This window comes from Triticum aestivum, chromosome 5D (genome assembly GCF_018294505.1).
Source record: "Triticum aestivum cultivar Chinese Spring chromosome 5D, IWGSC CS RefSeq v2.1, whole genome shotgun sequence".
Classification (NCBI taxonomy): Eukaryota; Viridiplantae; Streptophyta; class Magnoliopsida; order Poales; family Poaceae; genus Triticum; species Triticum aestivum.
The window spans coordinates 256,181,755-256,203,876 of NC_057808.1; the positions used below are offsets into that span (position 1 = coordinate 256,181,755).

Consider the following 22,122-nt stretch of genomic DNA (forward strand, 5'->3'; position numbering starts at 1 on the left):
AGATGGGTATGAGACCCACAATATGAGTTGTTCACAGTGGTAACCTAGTCTATGTGATCGGAGATCCCGTGAATTAGATGTGGAAGACAAGCTGTTGGTCAACTGAGAGGAGAGTATCCTTACTGTTAACTATACCACTCCATGAAGATGCAATACTCTCCTAAATCTGCATGGCACGTTGATGTATATCTTAATGTGTTCTAAGTGGCTCATTTAAGCAGAGATACTGTCCTGCAGAACATCTTTTGAAGAACACACCTATATGAGTCTGATTGTCAAACGTCGCAATCTATGAGAGTAGGGTTCTCTCTAGTAAACTCATGAAAGGCCACGGAGTATGACACATAAGCTCCACCCGCGGGGAAGACCCACGGTAGCCTAGTATCGGTCAAGGCTTTGTGTGAAGCTAGATTCGCAGAAAACTTGCAGTTCAAGGCCCAGTCCATTGTTCAAGTTGCTTACTAGTGTAGCATAGAGTTCTAGGTGGAAGTTCAACTTAACAGTCTCCACTGCAGTACCGGTATATAAAACAGTGTTTTGGAATCAAAGGCAAATTTTTGTGTGCCTCTGGGATCTGGTGGGGGATTGCTGGAATTTAGTCTATTTTGGGACAGCCCAATAACTATTTCAGAAATTCCTAAATAAATCCTAAAGGCCCACTTAGCCCATTCGTGCAAGGCAAGGGGCACTACTAAAGTTTAGTCCCACATTGCTAGTTTAGAGGGAGTTGGACCTCTTTATAAGGGAGGTTCTTTCCCCACATGTATGAGCATGAGAACAAGAGGGACATCCACGCGCGCTCCTCCTCCGCCGCCTGCCTCGCGACGCCTCGCCTCGTCACGACGCGCCGCGGGTTGCGGGAATGAGCGGATGTCTAAATTTTTGCCACACACTATAGGTATACGAAAGGTTACTCGGGAGCTGGAAAGTTTTTGCTGTAGTGGATATTGAATACGAACGCTGCCCCCTTTAGCTGCTACCTGTTCGTTTCGTCTCCCTCGTTCCCTTCAGCTCCCGGCGCAGCCTCTCACCTCCTTCTCTTGCGCCTATAAAAGGGAGGTCTCTCCTCTCAGAGAGATGCACCAGTACTTCTTCTTCCTCTCGCCACCGGTTCCAATCTCTGAACTACTGCTGTCTTCCTCATCCCGGCTTGCGGCGTGCACCGCGAGTCGGGACAGTAGGCCTCCGAAACCGCACCTCTTTGAGTCCTATACGGGAGAAGGGCGATAAGGTTTTTAGGGAGCGCTTCGCGCGACTACTGACTTCTTCGTCACGGACGCCCTGTACTCTGACGACGACTTCTTCCCCGACGTCGACAACCTCTTCGACGACATGGCTAGCAAGAACACCGACCCCAAGTCCAGCGCTTCTGCTGCTGCTGTCCCGTACGTGTTCTTCCTCTTAGAGGCCCTGCTACAGTTCCTTGTTCTAGTGTTTGCCCTAGATATGTTATGCTCTATTTCATATATGCAACATGCTATATTGTCTGCTCTAGATATGTTTAGTTACAGTTCATATATGAAGATGATGTTTACCTTCTCTTTGTCAAATCGCATGGCTTATTTTATCACTGCTATACAAGTCGTGCTTTATCTAGTATTTCTGTTAATAAAATCATTCGGTAAATTGCTCATATTTCTAACATGCATATATGCATCTTAATTGCTTATTTAATATGATCCCGATACAGGATTACTACGTTGCGCTCAACAACTCCAGCGCTTATTCCATCTCCTACCGTCCTAAGTACGAGTACGAACAGCAAAAACAGCCAGCAAAACACGCATGATTGAGCTAGCGCGGCCAAGATACATCTTTGGCATCTCTGTCTGTCCATCCACCTTCTTCGTTCAGAACATGTCGGTGTGATTATCAGCAGCAGCGGTAGCAGCAGCATCGCCCATTCCCTTGCCCACGTCGTCCGAAAACAGTGGAGCGTCCATCTTTGGAGGAGCCTGCACCACGCCAGTTCCACACACAAAACAAATCAGTCACCCAACCATTATTTAGCTAGCTAATTAAGACTGAACAAATTTCGTTTTTGGTTTTCTTCTATCGAACATGCATAAAACATCTGTGTCCCATTTCATCTTTAGAAGAAGATCACAAATGCTTGGTATTGGTAGGTAGCTAGGCTTAAGCGTTCATTACCGTGCCGCGCACAAGAGCCCAGTTGATGCCGCGGAAGAACGGGTGTTGTTTTATCTCGTTCGATCCCTCATACGATCCCATTCTATTCGCAGGATCCCGGTGCAGCAACCTGTAGATCAGCTGCCTCGCTGGGAGGCTCACCTGCTCAGCACCCACGGACAACCGAGTAAACTTTCCGTGTCAACCAAAATTTTCTTCAGAAAATATAGGAATATATGCTGGCTGCTTTCTAAATTACCGTACCGATACGCTCGCGGGAAATCTGATGTCCTTGTGTAGGATGTTGGCAAAGGTTCTTTGCCTGGTTTTACCTCTGAAGGGTGTGTAACCATACAGCATTTCATACAGAAGAATCCCTGCATCATCAAATGACTTCATTAGAATTAGCGTATAACTACAAAGAAACTGCATAGTTAGTGGAGGAGGTATGTACCTAGCGCCCACCAATCAACAGCACTTGTATGGCCAGCTCCGGTAATAATTTCCTGCAACACAAGGACCAGTATCAGAATTAAATACTCTACATTATGCACACACAAAAATACAGGGAAACAAGATATGTTGCAAACACTGTGCAGAATAAACAAAAAAACCAAGAGAAAGTACATACAGGTGCGATGTACTCCTCTGTACCAACAAATGAATTGGATGCTCGCATAGGTTCCGCAAAAAATATGGGTGAACTCCTGCTTTTCCTCCTACTTTTCTTATTACCTTCTTCTGGAAGAAAGACCTACCAAAACAGGAACAGATAATTACTTCACCTCACATAACCTATGAATATACTGAAGTCAACCTTCCCTTTTTAGGGCCAGCAATACATAAAAACTATATGCGTGTTTATGATTTATTTATTGAAAGAGAAAGAGCTTCAAAATTAAGTTAATTTTTTTTCAAATCAAATTTAGTGTCTTTTTACCTGCGGTCTGCAAGATGTCAGGCAAGATAAATCAAAGTCTGTCAGGGATATGTGCCCGTCTCTATGAAGTAAGATATTCTCTGGCTTCAAGTCTCGGTAGATTATACCTGAGGATATAAATAATATTAAACAAGGGTAAACATGACACCTTATAAGCAGTAGAAATCCCAACTTGTATTATGCCAGCTCTTTTTTATTCGGGTAAGGAAACATTGCTTTTAAGGCCTTACAGAAAATACGCTGCAACAGCTAACTCCTTACTGAAGGCATATGCATTTGAAAGGTGGACATAATTGCCATTAACAATGCTGTGATGTAATCAAAGGGAGTTTCATTGGTATATTGGGGGGGGGGGGGTTATACCTTGACAATGCAAGTATTCAAGTGCAATGACAACTTCAGCTGCATAGAACCTGTTCCAATCATGAAAAATGTTAAATACTGCCTCTTGTACAACATCTAGAGTGGACAAAACCCCAAAACAATGGAGTGACACGCCTGTGACTGTGATCAGTATCTTATGTCAGAAATCACCCGACCAGATCTAAGAATAATAAACAGCTTGAATTATGACCTGACTGCATCTTCCCGCAAAACCTTCAGAGGTTGCCTATCTAGGAGCAGAAAGAGCTCCCCGCCAGGGTAGTAATCTGTAATGAGACATATATGTGTCTTTGTCTGCAATATTTAAGCAGAAACAAAAATGTCACTCGATTGTAGAACATGAAAAGTCATGGCGTCAATGAAGACAACCTCTTTCTAACCCCATCCCCGCCCTCTCTCCAAAACATGATAGAAGGCCATTGGATTGCGAGCCAGGGCTGCTATGGTAGGGTTTAAACAAAGTAAAAACTTGAGCCTAGTGTGTTTCTTCTCAAATGAGCTTAAATTTATATTCAAACTTGGACCTATGTTAAATGTTAGCGACTAGACAAGCTTACTCATCAAGATGATTACACATGAACAAGTACACTGTGATCTATAATAAATTTGCTTCCTTATATTGATGAACAGACCTGAAATGATGCATACAATGTTGGAAGGAATGGGTGGTCCAACATATCAAGGATTTGTCGTTCAGCAGTAGCTCTATGGACCTAGAGACATTATAATGTTATCAGAAAAATGAAACAATGAGCATAAGTAGAACTATACAAGTGAACTACATTTTCCTATGATAATTAATGTTGTTATCATTTCAAAAGGTGAAAAAAGAATCAAACCTTATTGCGATTAAGCATGACACTTTTATCCATCGCTTTCATGGCAAAGTATTCACCTGTGTTTAGCAACTCCACCAAGTGCACACTACAATTTCAACAATAATGTACATAGTTTACTATTTAAAACTTCTGATGGCAACAGAACTCAAGCAGTGCTACTATACAGATTTAAGTTAATTCTGTTTCAAAAAAAGTATGATAGGATTTACCTTCCAGTGTCACCAGACCCCAAAGGTTTTACAGGCCTGAAATGTTTCAGATCAATGTTTTCTCCACCCTCACAAACCTACAGAAGAAGTAACACGATCATCACAATGAAATGCCAAATGTACGTCTCCAACGATCCCCTGGTTTTGACAATATAGAATACTCCTACATTAGACATATAATCACTGTTCTGTAATGGACTGAATTCTTAAGCAGAATGCATGGGTGGAAGTAGGTATATATTTCCATGAACAAAACGAGAGGCACCCAAATCTCTAGTTTCTTTTTATAACGATAGTTTCATCCAGTGACTTTAAAATGACATGCATAAAGCAGTTTGGTAAACTATATCATACTTTTTGGATGGCTCTCCATGACGCAGAATCCTTCATATGTGGCTTTGGCAAAACTACTTTTGAATGGTTGGCCCATAAGTCCTCCGGCCTCTGAAAGCAATGGATGACTGTCAGAACTCCACGCATATACTTGTTTGATCATTAAATTATACTAATTTGATGAAGTGCTGGAATAATGGTTTTATCTTACCAAATTAGCATCTGGAAGTTCCTTTGCAGCCTCGTCAATATTTTCTGCAGTTTTCTTAATCTGTAACATGAACAACTCAGGTTAGTTCTGACGAATTTAAAATTTAAGGTCAATAGAACATTAAGTGGTCAAGTTGGCTTATCCACACAAAAATAACATAAATCCATTAAAGAAAATTGCCATAACATGTTTTGTACATCTTCTAAAAAAACATGTTTTGTGCATTTGACAGAATAGAATGTTGACTCGAAGACTAACATGCCATATGCATAACAATCCACAAGTTTACTAGCATTAGAGTTGACTACCCATGGTGTATCATATTACATTATTATGTGATGCCGGTTGATGTTAACAAAATTTTGCAAGTAAATTCTTGGCGCTGGTAAAATCATAGCTATTGAAGAATGAAGACCCATATATCTACTTTTGTTACTTTTCATAGCATATATGCATGCATAAATAATCTAGATTTAATTAAAATGGATACAAACCAGCATGACACCCTCTTTCTCGGCAGCATCTCGGACATGCTCAGTTCCATCCAACTGAACCCCAATAAAATACTGGACATCTCCCTGATCAACAGTCAAAATTGATGCATCTCAAATTAGATGCAGACTCCATTGTATAGAGTAAGTTGGATAATATTTCCCATATGATGTCCATAGTTATAGTACCTTCTGATCACGCATAGGCTGCAAGTGAAAGAGGTTCCAGAACTTTTTACCTGTAGAAGTGATAAACGGCAATAAGTAATTTAGCTGGATTGTTTACCATTAAGGGATATATTTAAACACAAAAATATTTTTTTCTCAGCCAAACATTTCGGCGAACAGCAGTATTGAACAGAAATTGCATTATACTCTTGCATGGCACGGACACGAAAAGCATGTGAAGAGTAACATACCACTCTTTGTATAATTAATCAACTGAACAGTGACCTCTGTTTGGTTATCTATGGCATCTCTAATTTTCCTCACTGTATCACGATCAGTTTCAGGACCTTGGAGAAACCTGCGAGGAGGACCAACAGGAAAGTGACGCATAAGTCTTTTGCATGAAACACTAGCATATACCAATCTACAAATATGCAGAGCAATAGAGATTCAATATCAGGATTTTTACTAAACTGTGTAACCGTTAATATACAAAGAGGTAAAACTTGCTAAAGATTAGAAAACCATGCAAGTGAAATTGCGTAATAAATGTGTAAGGTGATATCATCATTCACCTGCAGTTTCTTCCCAATATTTCTTCACGGCTATATTCAGTCAATTGCAAGAAACTATCGGATGCAAATATCTGAAACACCGATAGAAAAATTAACGCTCATTCAAGAATAAATAATATCTATATGAATGAAAAGATGAGTGGAGGTACAGGAGGTCCCTGATGAATCTTACAATAGGATTATCTGGCAACCTTGGGTCAGTAATGACAAAGTTCTTCTCGATACGTTCAAGTGTAGTAGCCAAGTCTATACCCCTTCTCATTTCTTTCCTCCTTAGCTCATCATCAAAGCTCTCAGGTCTTTCATCATCACTGTCAAGTAGCGGATCTTCATCTCTTGGTTTCAGCATGTTCTTTTCCACATTTCCATGGCCCATACCAAGTAAACTGCACATACAGATTGAATAAGACAACAGGAACATGCAATGAGATGCTGAAATTCTACCCTTTGACTTTGTATCAACGAGCTTACCCCATAAGTGAAAACAGACCCGATTTTCTAGTTTTATTGCCTCCTTCAGGTACTTCGCTGATCTTCTGCAGTGAGCTTCTTGCTCCAGTGCGTGAGGTACGTCGAGATCCACTCTCTGAGCTCCTCTTGCCAGTACCATCACCCGTTAACACGCCTACTGATTCCTGTGACTTTCTTTTGAAGGTGCTATTACTTGATTCTGACAATGACCGTGGGTTCTTGAGAGCCAACAGAAGCTCAGACACTGAGCTACGGGCCTGGTCCTTCTGCCTGGCTGCAGACATATGTTTTTCTCTTCAATATGGAACCAGTTTAATTTCTGAAAATAACAAGATCTGCTAGCTAGTAGCAATCTTTTTTTTAAGAAAAAACAAGCTAAATAAATACAGTAGTAGTACCATCATATTTGATGAGTGACTCTGGCAGTCCATTTGGACGAACAACAGTGTCCTTGTTCCCTTCAGTGTATTTACTCACTTCCACTTGCATCCTGGAACAGCAGCAGGAATGGTAAGATATATGTCTAATTCGTGGCACTCATGCAAGGGGAAAGAAGAGAAGGGCAAGGGAGGTGACCCTATGAACTTGAGGACCCTGCCATCCTCATCCTTGATGGGGGCAATGGTCAGGAGGTTCCAGAATGCCGTGCCATCCTTCTTGTAGTTGAGGACACGGCCGCAGTAGTTTGATCCGTCGGCTAGAGCCTGCCTGATCTTTGCGATCTCCGCCGGGTCGGTGCCGGAGCCTTGGAGGAAGCGGCTGCACAGCACATACAATTGCCACATTCAAATCCATCGATTTCGTGAAGGACGATAAATTGAAAGGGATGGATGGTGGATTTGATACCAGTTCCTTCCGACGACCTCCTTGGAGGTGTAGCCGGTCATGTTGAAGAAGCCGGCGCTGGCGTACATGATGGGGTGGCCGGGGCGGCTGGCGTCCGACACGACGAACGTCTGCTGGAACGCCGAGAGCGCCGCCCGGAGCTCCTCCGACACCCGGGGGATGCCGGCGCCGGCGACGGCCTTGTCGTCGGAGCTGCTGCGGGCGGAGCCGCCCCCGGAGCTGCGGGCGGAGACGCCCTGCGGCCGGCCCGTGTGCTCGTTGGTCTGGAGCACGAGGCCCCACTCCGCCGCCCGCTGCGTCGCCCTGTCGACATCCTCGATGTTGTCGTCGTCGTCCTGGCGGAACGGCGAGGCGGCGGGGCGGAACGCGGCGGGGGGCTCGGCCGCAGAGGAGGGGTTGAAGACCTCGAGCGAGCCGCGGGAGTCGCGCGGCAGCTGCTGCTTCGGCCGCTGAGGAGGCTCCTCATCATGGCCGCCGCCGCCTCCTGCACCTGCCACCACCACCACTTACCATCAGCTATCTAGGTAGCATACTCCACTATATCAAGCTAGCAAGTCGAAAAGAAAAAGGGGGAAGAAGACTACATGTCAAGCTAGCAATTCGACAGAAATTGAAGAAGAATTTTGCCCCTGAAAACCGTTGATCATATCATACAACTAAAGGCTGCAGCGGAAACTGTTTATCATACATTTAGGATGCTGCGGACTGATCATTCAGAAATCGACCGATGGATGGATGGATTCGTGGGCTTCTGAATTATCACCAACTGAATCAGACACAGTAGCAAGCCAGTACTAGTTAATTAAGGTCTAATCCAATCTGCAGCTGCCAGCACCCAGCACCCAGCAGCACTAGCATTTCGCAGCATGAATGATCTTCTTGGTGCGTTTCTCTATCAAATCAGTCAGCTGGAGCACTGTAGAGCGTGCTAACTGTTTCTTGGTGCCTGTCGTACTACATACTGGAGTATTTCCACATACTACTGGCCCGAGAACCAAATCCGGCACTTGTTCCTCCCGTGGGCAGGAGTAGGACTGGTGGTTGAGTTGAAAAGGGCGGCATCATGCTTGCTACCACAGAAAAAGTTAACTGGATTCTCTATGCATGTCGATCGATCTACACCGCTTTATTCCCGGACCATGGGATCCCAGCCCCATCCCAGTGGTTGACAAGATATTTTCTGTAGCTAGCTAGAGTGAGCGCGACGCATGTCGGCTGCAGGTGCAAGTCGGAGTGCGATTAATTAGCTACTGTTTGTCTCTACGTACTCTAATGTGAAATGTTAGTACTGGCACCATCAGCAAGTTGAGTGCAAGTCAGGTGAAAGTTGAAAGTGACGATGAAGAGAGGAGAAAGCACAGCACTGCATCCACCAGCCGGGCTGGGCCAACTATAAGGGACACTCCAGGCCAAGTGTCCTGTCTCATCCACACAGAATATCATGCTCATCCATCCAGCCAACCCAATGGAGGCAAGCAAGATCGATTCACGGAACGGAATTTCCTGCCACCACACATACACATACACATACACATACACATGCACATACATGCGTCTTCCTCCTCCTCCTTTCCTCACCCTCAGCCTCAGGGCATCACACCTAATCAGGCAGCTAGTGTTGCATTTCCACTTTTGGTTGATCTACCTGAATCCACTCATTCCTTGAGTTCTAGTTACTGCCCAAGTGTATTTCTGCTATGTAACTCACATAAAGGCCACTAAACTATGCATAGTAGGCCTGCTCTACTCTTTTTTTTTATCCGGCACGAATTGGTAGATCAATTAATTCAGCACGAATTGTTAGTCCGCAGCTAGCTTGTGTAGGTACAACAAGGCTATCAATCCATTAATTCAGTCCGAGTAGTTAACGGCAAGGCTGTGTAGGTACACTACACCGTGACTGAAATACTAATCAGAAGAGTGATTGATACTTGTGGCTGAGAGTGATCGTGGTGAGTGAATCAATGGATTCTCAACCGCGTGCACACCTGAACAGCCTGAGCTTAGTACGTAATTTAGGGTCAATGCAAAATTAATTAGCTGAAATAAACTACTCATGGGAGCAACTGCGCCAAGTTCTACGGCCTCAGTTCAAATTTACCGACGCCGAATTTGAGTTAGACTAGCTGACAGTCTGACACTCGACTCAGAATCTGAAGAAGAATGATGAAGCAGCAGAGAAATGGTTACGGCGGGCACCTTTGGAAGCCATCGTCAGCACGAAGCTTCACCAGTACTCCTTCCCTCCCCTTCCTCGGGATCCGACCTTAAAGCGGCACGCGTGATCCGAGAAACCAAAACGTGGTACTAAGTCGTCAGCTCTTCATCCCCTTGTATTTCTATATTGGCACTGGGATCAGCTACGAGGAAGAAGAAGGCTGCTCAAAGAGGTTGGAAGCAGAGCAGCTGAGGCAGCAGCAAATTAACTAGGAGTAGCTAGCTAGCTACAGCGGCGCGCCGAGGTGCGTGAACAACGTTAGCATGCATGCGCGCGCCAAGTTGCGAGAAGCGATCTGCACAGTATATGCCCGCTCAGAAGACCGCGCGGCATGGTCGCGGAGGGAGGAAGGAATTGGGGGGGCACCGGCACCGGTACCGCTACTGCTACTGCCCTGCTGCCGTCATGGGCTAGTTGTTCAGCCGAGGGAGACGACGACGGGGCTGGGGCCCGGGTTCCAGTCTGTCCACGTAGCACGTACGGGCTAGTATCCCACGCTCCCTTATCTTGGCTACAGGTGGATCCATATGGCTTGGGAAGGAGACAGGAGCAAGGAGGTGAAGCATCCACGCCCGTCGCTGTCGCTTTGTTTTGGCGGATTCGTCGCGGCCAATCTCGATCGGACCATGCTTCGTTCCACACTCTGTCCATCCATCGTCTTCGATGGTCGACCGATGCAAGAATAGGCAGAGTGAATGAGCATAGCTGGGACACCTAGGTTTCTTTCGATGGAACTTGACCGACGAGGTTTAAGATCTAGATTTGACATGGGGTGATCGTATTTTTCTGAATTTATTTCAATCTTTTCGACGCTACTCTTTCAGTGGTATGACTTGCCCATCAATCATGAGGCGTGTGTGGCGGTGGACTGGCGGTGGATGTAATGATGTGTATGCATGTGACCATCTGCGTCTGTATTATGTTTTTTTAAATGAAGAGTAACTTTTTTTTTTAAATACGCACGAGCGTGCATATCATGCATTAGGCGGTGGGGGGGGGGGGGTAAAAGAGCCCCATCCACGGTGTCATACAAGCGGTTACACGATGACTGGACGTCCACCAAGCGGCTCCACTTCTAGCTCTATTTTCGAGCGGACGGACCAAAAGGGCAGCCCGTGAAGCCCAGATCTAGGATCTCTCGTTGTCTATAGTAAAAAATGCAGAGCTGAATAAACCAGGATTGTCACACACCAATTTACACAATTGATGTGTCTCATGTGTCAGCCTAGGAATGATACCGACACGTGTCTTAACAATTAAACTAAGTGACACGACCAGATGTTAAGCTTATGATTGCGTCTATCCATCACATAATTCTCCTAATGATGTGATCCCGTTATTAAATACAACTCATGTCTATGGTTAGGGAATTTTAACCATCTTTAATCAACGAGCTAGTCTAGTAGAGCTCATTAGGGACACGGTGTCCATTTATGCATCCATGCATGTATTTGAGTTTCCGTTCAATACAATTATAGCATGGAGATTGGAGAGTAAACATTTGTCAAGAACAAGGAAATATGATAATAACAATTTTATTATTGCCTCTAGGGCATATTTTCAAAAACTGACCAGTTGCTTATATATGTGTGAAACCTGTTATCTGTCTCCTTATTTCTCTTTCAGAGTGATATCTCTGATGCCAGGTAGAACTCTAAGGAAGATAGTGAGTCAAACCCATTGCTCGTACATATCACTTATATTGCAGCGAAGAAGGAAAAACATCTTGAATAGCGAGATAACCCCAAAGTCATGTGTTGATGTAGAGTTCAAGCTACTCGCCAGTAGCTGTGACACAAGCTCGGTGAAGTTGCCGCCTGAATCAGTTCGGCTTCTTCAGTCTCAACTTCAAGCGAAAAGAGATGGTTCAGCCAAGCTCCGACTCGAAGTCCAATCTCTAAAGAAGATCATAGAGAACTCCAGTGCATACCTTATTGCTAAGTGGCTAGATCTGGAGGGTATAAGCTTCAAACAAGGGCGGGCTAATCATCTTGCTCAGCTGCTTGCGCAGCTGCATCAAGGCTAGGCTAACCGTTTTTAAGCTATCTTGAAGTGCTCTAGGTTCTGTATATTGTTTTCTTGGTGCGTTTATTTGCACCGGTGGCTACCTTTGATTCCTAGTGTATGTAATCTGCTGTTTGGTTGCACTATATTATCATTGGTGGTGAATTTTGATGTCCAGTGGATGTAATATGTTGTAGTTTCTTTATTGTATAGCCTAGTCTTATTCTTAATTACTATGCCGTAATTTATGTATGGTATAGTGTAGGTTAATTTATGGTTACTGTATATGCTATCCTCGCTCTCTGAAAAGGCCAAAAGCTTTGATTGTGGCCAACGGAACAAAACGTTATCGGTCCGTAAGTGGTACAAAAAAATATGTGTCGCAAAAAGGCTGGCCCACAACTCGCTGTAGATGGGCCGAAACGAGTATCGGGCCCATCATGGACTGCATGGACCCCGGTCCTCATATGGGTCCATAATCGTCACGGGCCATTAACAAGCCTAAACATAAAGTGGTCTCCATATAGTTTCGTGCTTTTAATAGGCCGAGTAAACTGCAGACCTTAATTAGGGCAGAAGATACCATGGGCTTTTTAGTAGGATTAAAGTAGATTGGACTTGAATTGTGCTGAAAAATTTATGGGCCAATAGCAGGCTGAAATATACCTCAGCCCATGATTGGCCCAATTACATGACGGACCGTTAACAGGCCAAAATATATCTCGGACCTTGGTTGGCCCAATTACCCGTGCTGATGGGCTTTGTCAAAATAAATGTTGATGCGGGAGTTTATGTTGATCACAACATAGGAGCAACAACTGCCATATGTAGGAACCGAGATGGGGCATACTTGAGTTCTTCTGTGTTAGTAATTCAGGGGATAATCGATCCCTCGGTTCTAGAAGCAATAGCAGGAAGAGAAGCTCTCTCACTAGCAGAAGATCTTGGCTTGCAATATTTACACATAGCTTCAAATCACAAAGAGGTGGTGAATGGAATCCGAGATGGTACTGCGGGCTCATTCGGAGGAATCATCAAGGAGATACAGGAGAGGAAAAAGGCCTTTATTTCATGTAATTTTGTTCATGAATTTCGAGCTACTAATTATGAAGCTCATAAGATAGCTAGACTGGGTACTTTGTTGCCTTAGGGTAGACACATTTGGTTGGGCGTACCCCATTATATTTTTCTAATTCCCGCAAACATTGCAATAGATCGATAAAGTCTGACTGTGTTTGCTAAAAAAGCAGGACAAAAGCAAAGTTGGGCCATAAATGGGAGTAGGCCGTTTTGGTGCCTAGGCTCATCTGCACCCGGTTAGGAAAATCGTAAAAAATTCAAAAAAATGTGTGCGGTAGAAAATTTGATGCGTGAGGCCCGCTCCCAATTTCAAGTCATTTGGACATCTGGGCAGCTCTCAGCAAAAAAGACAAATCGGGCCAAAACAGTACATGAACAGTAAACATTTTTACAGGCCCCTAATTTGTCTTTTTTGCTGAGAGCTCCTCAGATGTCCAAATGATTTGAAAATTAGAGTGGACCTCACGCATCAAATTGTCTACCTCACAATAAATTGGAATTTTTTGAATTTTTCTAATATTTGTTTTGATTTTTTTCGTCACCGCGGGTGCAGATGAGCTCGGGTGCAGAGACGGATTTTCGCATAAATGGGCCCAATTGTACCACATGCCTTTAGCAGGCCGATAGCCAGGTTGGGCTGAATTTATCCACGAAGGCGACGAGACGTTAATAGGCCGAAAGTCACTTCAGGCCAGGAATGGGCCCAAATGTAGCATGGGCCGTTAAATGGCCGAAAGTGACACCGGGCCGAAAGCGGCCCAATTACACCAAGGGCCGCTAACAGGACAAAATAAACATTGGGTTGAAATAGGAAAAATTGTATAAATGGGCCTTTAACAGGACAAAAGAACACCAGGCCTTAATTGGATCCAAAAACATAGTGGACTATTAACACGCCGTATCTTTATATGGGCCCTAATTTGGCCCAAAGACATGGCAGACCATTAATGGGCCGACCTAGTAGTATTTGACCAAATCTTATGAGCCTTTGACTGGCCGACCTTTTTAACCTAAATGGACCACTGTTCGGTCATGACACATGTCGATGTTTCATAGGCGTGTCTCGTCCATTGGATGGATGACATTTGTCGCAACGTAGAGCTGACGCGTGGTTCCGTTGGCGAATGAGAAATTGACACGTGGAAAATCTTCATTGGTCGGGGTAGTTAACGGGTATCGGATCCAAAAGCGGCACCCGGTAGCTTAATGGCAACCCGTTATGGTGGCAGCGATGTGTCGGTTACCCTTGATGAATGCACTTCCATATGACGCGCCATTTATCATCACGGAAGTGAACACTTCCATGGTGATAAATGGATTATTGTCATGGAACACTTCCACGATAGCACAAGTATGACTATCTTGATTCTGTCACAAAATCGTTATGGATGTATATGCATTACAGAAAACATGACGTGTTGTGACAAACGCGTATCATCACGGAAGTGTTTATTTGCAGTGCCATCTACTATCAACTATAGGATAAATTATAGCTGCCTCCAAAAGTTTTAGTATTTCATTCCTTACCACTTCCTTCATTTTCAGATTCAAGCGGCGTTAATGATCAACAACTGGTTTGGCATCGGGCCCCATATGAGTTTTATGTTGACACATAGAAAGACTAATGCCTTTAAGATCATCTAGAGTATATCCAATTGCATCACGATGTTTCTTTAATGTTTTCAGCAATCTCTTTTCTTCGTGCGTTGTAAGGTTAGCATTGATAATAAGAGGATATATTTTCATTTCATCAAGATAAGCATGCTTCAATGTATCATGGAGTTCCTTTAATTCAAACACAAGATCACCCTTAGGTGGAGGAGAATGTCCTAAAATTTCAACAGGCAAATTATGCTTAAGAATATGTTCTTTCCTGAAGAATATTTCATCTATTTCATTTCTTTCTTGCCTATGCATACCGTTCTCATGATTTCACAAATATTGCTTTAAAGGATGAGTAGGAGGTATAACAATAGAAGGAAGACCAACAATTACATTGTCATTAGGTAAATCTTTTTGGTGAACTTAGAAAATTTAAGTTCATGTGATTCATCACCAAACTTAACTTTAATATTTTCCTTAGCACAATCAATTTCAGCATTACAATATTCAAGAAGGGTCTAGCAGATGTAGTGGGCAAAATTTATCTTGTTCAGATTCAAGTACTAAGAAATCAGTATGATATTTGATCTTACCGCACAAGACTTCAACATCTCTTACAATCCCAAGCGGTGAAATGGTATCCCTATTTACAATCTTAATAGTGACATCAATCTCCTCTATCTCAAGAGGTGAAATGTCATGCATAATTTCTTGATAGAGAGAAAAAGGAATATCACCTATACTAGCACCAATATCACACAAACCATGATAACAATGATCTCCAATCTTAACAGAAACAACACGCATACCAACAACTCTTTCATTCTTATCTAAATTATACTGTTCATTTCTAACAGGTATAGCAATTCTAGCAACATCTTCATATAAAAATATAACATGCCCATCAATATTTTCAACCAAAATATCTTTAACCATGACAATAGGACGTTGTAGGATCGAAAGTATGTCTAGAGGGGGGGTGATTAGACTACTTGACCTTAGTTGTAGGCAGATTTTAGCAATTCTAACAAGTCAAGTATCACCCTACACATGCAATTCTAAGAGTGTACCAGTAGAAAGTAAAAACATTGCACATGTAAGTAAAGGAGGGGTTGGAGATTTCAAACGCAATGAAGACACGATAATTTTTGGCGTGGTTTCGATAGGTGGTGCTATCGTATGTCCATGTTGATGGAGACTTCAACCCACAGAGGGTAACGGTTGCACGAGTCCACGGAGGGCTCCACCCACGAAGGGTCCACGAAGAAGCAACCTTGTCTATTCCACCATGGCTTCTGTCCACGAAGGACTAGCCTCACTCGGGTAGATCTTCACGAAGTAGGTGATCTACTTGCCCTTACAAACTCCTTGGTTCAACTCCACATGATCTTGGAGGCTCCCAAGTGACACCTAACCAATCTAGAAGACACCACTCTCCAAAAGGTAATAGATGTTGTGTTGGTGATGAACTCCTTGCTCTAGTGCTTCAAATGATAGTCTCCTCAACACTCAATCTCTCTCTCACACAGATTTGACTTGGGTAGGAGAAGGATTGGAGTGGAAAGCAACTTGAAGAGGCTAGAAATCAAGGTTCAAATGGTAGGAATGGAATCTCTTGATCTCAACACATGAGCAGGTGGGTCTCTCGCAGAAAATGAATGGTGGAAGTTGTGTTTCGTTCTGATGGCTCTCTTAGAGAGTAAGTGGTGGTGGAGGGGTATAAATAGGCAGCACCAAAAATCCAACCGTTACAAGCTTTTGACCAAACTCGGTGGGACCAAAGTGATAAACTCGGTGAGACCGACTAGTGCAAAAGACTTGACCGTTAGCGTTGTCGGTGAGACCGACTATACCATCTCGGTGGGACCGAAGTGCAACGGCGAAGGTAGAGCTGCGTTTTGGTAATTTCGACCAGTTTCACTCGGTGATTCCGAAATGAGGTGATTTCCTCACAGAAACTTGGCAAGGCCATCTCGGTGGGACCAAGAGCCGTTTCGGTCAGACCGAAATGTTAGGGTTTTGGCTGTGGCAGTAGAAAGGTCATCTCGGTGGGTCCAAAATGGATTGTATAGGTGGGACCGAAATGATGATTTAGGGTTTTGGACAGATGTGCTTTGGGAAAGTGACTGAGGGCTTTTGGAGCAACATCACTGAGCACTTTGAGCAACAACCTCATCAACAATACCTCACCCCCTTTTAACAGTATTGGCTTTCCTAAGGGACTCAATGTGATCTTGGATCACTAAACCAAAAATGTAGAGTCTTGGGGTAGCCAATTCTTGTTCTCCACATTTTGAGGGGTCCACATCCATTAGTCCATGCCATGCCAATCATTTTTTTTGACACCTGAAACAGTAGGAGAGCCTCCTACTGTGTAATTAAATTAATAAATGAGAGGATTTACATATGGTACTGTACATGCCGTCCCCTTTGGGGATGGTGGGGGGGGGGAAGGGAACAAATCAAAGAGTAGCTACAAAGGAGGTGAGAAAGGAGGTGTGTTTTTCTCCAACCCTATGAGTTAGAAGAGATAGATCCTCTTTTAGCCTTGAAATCCAGGATGTTTTCGTGGGTGTTACTCTTTTGAAGACTTTATTATTTCGTTCCTTCCAGATGCTCCATGCATCTTGTAGAAATATTGCCATGAACATTGGCTTGTTCCATACAGTTTTAGATGTGCTTATCCAATCCAATCGTGAACCTTGAGAACTCCAGCAGATGGCAATATCAGACCAGCAATCCTTGCTGAAGGCACAACCAAAGAAAAGATGTTCAAGTGTTTCTTCCACGTTGGACTCGCAGAGGGGGCAAGTATAGTCATTGCCAATGTTGTAGTGTCTTCGCTTCAGCATGTTTCTGGTGTTGAGTCTATCAGACAGAAGAAGCCACCCAAAAACCTTTATTTTCATTGTAACCTTAGACTTCCAAAGCCAGGTACAAGTTTGATGGGCCCGAACCTCCCTGAAGTAAAAGTTATAGTATTTGCTGGCCGAGTACGTCTGAGTCGTCCAAGTACAATTCCAGCTATCATTCCCCGAGAGGCTATCTTGCAATTGAATGTCACGTACGAGACGTTGAAGATCTCTAGTCTCTGCATGCGCCTGTACCGAAAGCGGCAGATGAAACGTTTCGCGCAAAGTCGTGGCCCCCAAGAAATCTCTAACAGAAATATCCTCCTGGGTGGCGAATGAGAAAGCCCGCGGGTGTGTTTCTGCCAGAATACCATCCGTCCAATGATCCTTCCAGAAGAGTATGTCATTCCCCGTGTGAACTTGGGCTTTGGTAATCCCTCGGTAGATTGGCATTAGTCTCATCACATCCCGCCACCAAAAAGACCCGCAGGGATCAGCTGCATGGGGGATCTTGCTGCTATAATACGTGTTCCATATGAGTTCCACCCAAGGCAGGTCCCATCGGTTATAGAATTTGTGGAGGTATTTTAGCAGAAGTGCATCACTTTGTACCTTGAGATTAATGACACCGAGGCCTCCCGAAACCTTGGGTTGGCAGACCATGTCCCAAGCCGCAAGAGAGTTGCAAGAATCCCCATTCTCTGTTTTTTTGGTCCATAAGCATTTGCGTCTGATTTTGTCCAGAAGTTCAATAATGCTCACTGGCAACTTGAGAGTACAAAGAGCGAAGATGATTAGGGAGGTTATGACCGAGTTGAGTAGTGATAATTTCCCCCCATAGGAGATCATGTTGAGTGTAGCAGAAAGCCTTCGTTCCACCCGACAGACAAGAGGGAAAAGATCTAGCACAGATGGCCTGGTCGTCCCCATAGGCAAACCGAGGTATGTGAAAGGCATTTTACCCACCACACACCCGAAGATGGTTGCAATGCAGTTGTACGTGTCTTCATGACAGTTTATGGGGATCAAAGTTGACTTGTGGAAGTTTATTTTGAGACCAATAGAGGTTGCATAGTCCGAGAGAATGTCTTTGATGATCACTGCTTGCGTTGTGCATGCTGGCATGGCTAGAATAGTGTCGTCCGCATATTGAATGACTGGGTAGTCCGTTTGATTGGTCGAGGGGAAAGGCAGCTGGATTGCTCCTCTAGTGTAGGCGTCATTGATTGCTGCTTGCAGGAGATCAGCCGCCAATACAAATACCAGAGGCGAGAAGGGATCGCCTTGCCGGACCCCGCATTTACAATGGAATTGCCGTCCAGGTACACCGTTCAAGAGAACCGCAGATTTACCAGACCCAAAGATGCATTGCACCCAACCAAGCCATTTGTCATTAAAGCCCATATTCTTCATTATTGTTAGCATGGCTGCATGATCAATAGTGTCGAACGCCTTGGCAAAATCAAGCTTGAGTAACACAATTTCTTTCTTAGAGGCCTGGCATTGGTAAATGTATTCAAATTCCCAAGCAAGGCAATCTTGGATAGTGCGGCCTTTGAGGAATCCATATTGGTTTCGATGAATTATACGTAGGATCACTCTTTGCAGGCGGTTGGCAAGTAGCTTGGTTATGACTTTGAGACAGCAGTTTAGCAAAGTGATCGGTCTATAATCGTTGACTGATGATGGGGCATTATTTTTGGGTATTAACGTGATGAAACCATCATTAATGCTTTCAAGATTGAGATTACCATCAAAAAATTGGAAGCAGAGCTTATAGAAGTCGTGTTTGATAATGTGCCAACACGATTTCAAAAACGCACCGTTAAAGCCATCCGGGCCAGGTGCACGATCGGCTGGCATGAGCTTAATAAAATTATCGATCTCTTCCGTGGTGAATGGAACAGTAAGCCCATCTAACCCATCAACTTTTTTAATAATTCTATCCAGATTGAATTTCATATCATGATGTGATGCCGAACCCAATCTTTGCTTGAACGTATTAAAGATGAGTGCCTCTTTTCCAGCATGATCCTCCACGATGGTGTCATTGTCATTGGTCAGGGAGGCAATGTTGTTAATTCTCATCCGTTCAAAGGCCATCACTTGAAAGAACTTTGAATTCTCATCTCCAAATTTAACCCAACGTATAGTGCAACGTTTTTTCCAATATTGCTGCTGATAAGATAAGAGACGAAGAATATGTGACTTGAGAATCCTCCTAAAGTTTGCTTCTGGTAATGATAGTGGGCGTTTGTTTTCCAACTCATCAAGTTCAAAAAGTGCCTTATTAGAATTTTCAATGGCAATAGAAAGTCTAGAAATCCCTCTGCTCCAAACCTTAAGAGCATGTCTGAGAGCCCTTAGCTTTCTGCAAAATATATCATCAATTTTCATTAGATCAATGACATATATGTTGTTATTAATTACCAAAACCACCTGGGGAATAGTTGCACTTTCAGACGTTCTACTTTTAATTTTTTTTAGAATGTTTGGGTGTTTTCTTATAACTTTTACGAACCACAATTGTAACCTTAGAGTGCTCCTTAGTTCTAACAGAGAAATGAGGCTTTTCAATATAATCAGTGGTATAACAGGATTAGCAGAATAAGCTTGTATTTCAGTTTTAGAAATAATAGGTTCTTCACAAATATCTTTAATGGGTTCATAATATTTAAACCACTTCTCTTTAGGAAGACCAATATGAGCAGCAAAAGATTTACAGGAATTAACTACTATCTTAGAATAAAGTTACTATTTTGCGCTAAGCTCGTGAAAAACATATGTTTCTACAAAAGAATTAACACAATTGTATTCAAGCTTTATACTGAATCTTTACCTTTGCCGACCTCCCAATATTCAGAGTTGTGTTTAATTCTTTCCATAAGATCACATTTGAATTCAATTTGTCTGTTCGAGAAAGAACTAGTAGAAGAAGAATCAAGCATTTCTTTATCGCAAAGAGAAAGCCTAGCGTAAAAGTTTTGAACAATAATATCTATTTAGTGCTCATGATTGGGGCATCTGAGCATCAATTCCTCAAGTCTCCCCCAAGCATGAGCGATTCTTTATCCTTCACGCGACCAAAAGTTAAGTATGTAATTTCGATCACGGTGAACCAGGTGCATATGATAAAATTTCTGATGGAATTCTAGCTTCGTTCAGTTCCAATCCGTGAATTAGAATCATCCAATAGACTATACAATGCTAATGCTTTTTCCCTCCAAAGATAAATGATAACTTCTTTTTAACTACATCCCTTGATAATCCTACAAGCTTAAATAATCCACATAGCTCATCCATAAAAAATAAGTGCATATCAGGATGAATGGTTCCATCTCCTACATAGGGATTAACTCGCAATCTTTCCATAATACCAAGAGGAATTTCATAATAAATATTTTCAGTGGGTGGAGGATTCTCTCTTACCAATTGTGCTCGAGGTGAAGATACCCCGAACAAGCCCTCAAAAGATTGTTTTCCATAGTAATAGGTGTAGATAAAATTCAGCATGTAGAATAAATGTTTCCTTACCAAATTCCACTTACCAAGAGTGCTACACTCCCCGACAATGGCTCCAGAAAAGAGTCTTGATGACCCACAAGTATAGGGGATCAATCATAGCCTTTCGATAAGTAAGTGTCTCGAACCCAAGGAGGAGCAGAAGAAATTGATGGGCGATTTTAGCAAGGTATTCTTTGCAAGTGATGTAAGATAGTTTGATAGCGAGATATTGGTACTCGCTCCGTAAAGAAAGGGGATCAATCACTAAAGTAGTGATCTAAACGCTCTTATATTTATTTACCAAGGGAGTAACAAGTAACAAGTACCAAAAGTAGCAAGGTGTATCAAGTGGCCCAATCCTTAACAGTGTTAAGGACAAGCCGGTGATAGTTCTTATAGTGATTGAAACGCTCCTGAGGACACATGGGAATATGGTTGAGTTACTTTCACCACAATTCATTGGTTTCGCGTTCATTGCCTTGATAAGTGTTATGTGGGTGGACCGGAGCGAAGGTACCGTTCTTACTTGGAAACACCTACTTATGATTATACCCTCCATGCAAGCATCCTCGAATACAAAGAGAAGTAATTAAGATAAATCTAACCATAACATTAAACATGTGGATCCAAAACAGCCCCTCACGAAACAATTCGTAAACTGGGGTTTAGGCTTCAGTCACTCCCGCAACCCATCATCTACAAACTAATTCCACGATGCCTTCCCCTAAGCCTAAATATGGTGAAGTGTCATGTAGTCAACATTCACATGACACCACTAGAGGAAGAACAACACAACATAATATCAAAACATTGAACGGTGATCAACTTCACATGATTACTAATAACAAGACTTCTCCCATGTCCTCAAGAACAAATGGAACTACTCACCAACTCATAATATTGAACATGTTCAGTAGGTATAAATATGCAATCAACAATCTGAACATAATGATCTTCCACCAAGTAAACCAACTAGCATCAACTACAAGATGTAATCAACACTACTAGCACTCACAGATACTAATATGAGGTTTGATACAAAGATTGAACACAAGAGATGAACTAGGGTTTATAGATGATATGGTGATGGTGAAGATGTTGATGAAGACGAAGCCTCCCATCATGAGAGGAGCTTCGATTTCCCCCTCCCAAAGGGAAGTTTCCTTGGCAGAATCGCTCCTCCGGAGAGCAAAAGTGCTCCACCTTTATTTCTGCCTCGAGACGGTGACGGAAGGTCCTGAAAGTCTTCTCTTTATTTTTTCTAG

The 22,122-nt window shown here is 43.1% G+C and overlaps 1 protein-coding gene across 3 annotated transcripts; it reads right to left on the reverse strand.

Annotated features, from left to right (window-relative positions):
• Positions 1-1,633: 1,633 nt before the first annotated feature.
• On the reverse strand, positions 1,634-10,200 carry LOC123120571 (phototropin-1A). 3 transcript variants are annotated; one of them, XM_044540577.1, is made up of 23 exons: positions 9,797-10,200; positions 7,598-8,087; positions 7,328-7,510; positions 7,150-7,241; positions 6,752-7,025; positions 6,453-6,666; positions 6,281-6,351; positions 5,957-6,063; positions 5,727-5,776; positions 5,541-5,624; positions 5,047-5,106; positions 4,857-4,946; positions 4,503-4,579; positions 4,294-4,378; positions 4,087-4,167; positions 3,645-3,748; positions 3,434-3,483; positions 3,071-3,177; positions 2,762-2,884; positions 2,585-2,636; positions 2,395-2,507; positions 2,152-2,292; positions 1,634-1,955 (listed from the first exon to the last, which is right to left on the reverse strand). In XM_044540577.1, the coding sequence occupies exons 1-23, from the start codon at positions 9,807-9,809 to the stop codon at positions 1,851-1,853; spliced, it is 2,766 nt and encodes a 921-aa protein (XP_044396512.1). In that variant the 5' UTR covers positions 9,810-10,200; the 3' UTR covers positions 1,634-1,850. The 3 variants fall into 3 exon arrangements, with proteins under 3 accessions (XP_044396512.1, XP_044396511.1, XP_044396513.1); XM_044540576.1 differs by lacking the exon at positions 9,797-10,200 and adding an exon at positions 8,286-8,680; XM_044540578.1 differs by lacking the exon at positions 9,797-10,200 and adding an exon at positions 8,182-8,198.
• Positions 10,201-22,122: the final 11,922 nt, after the last annotated feature.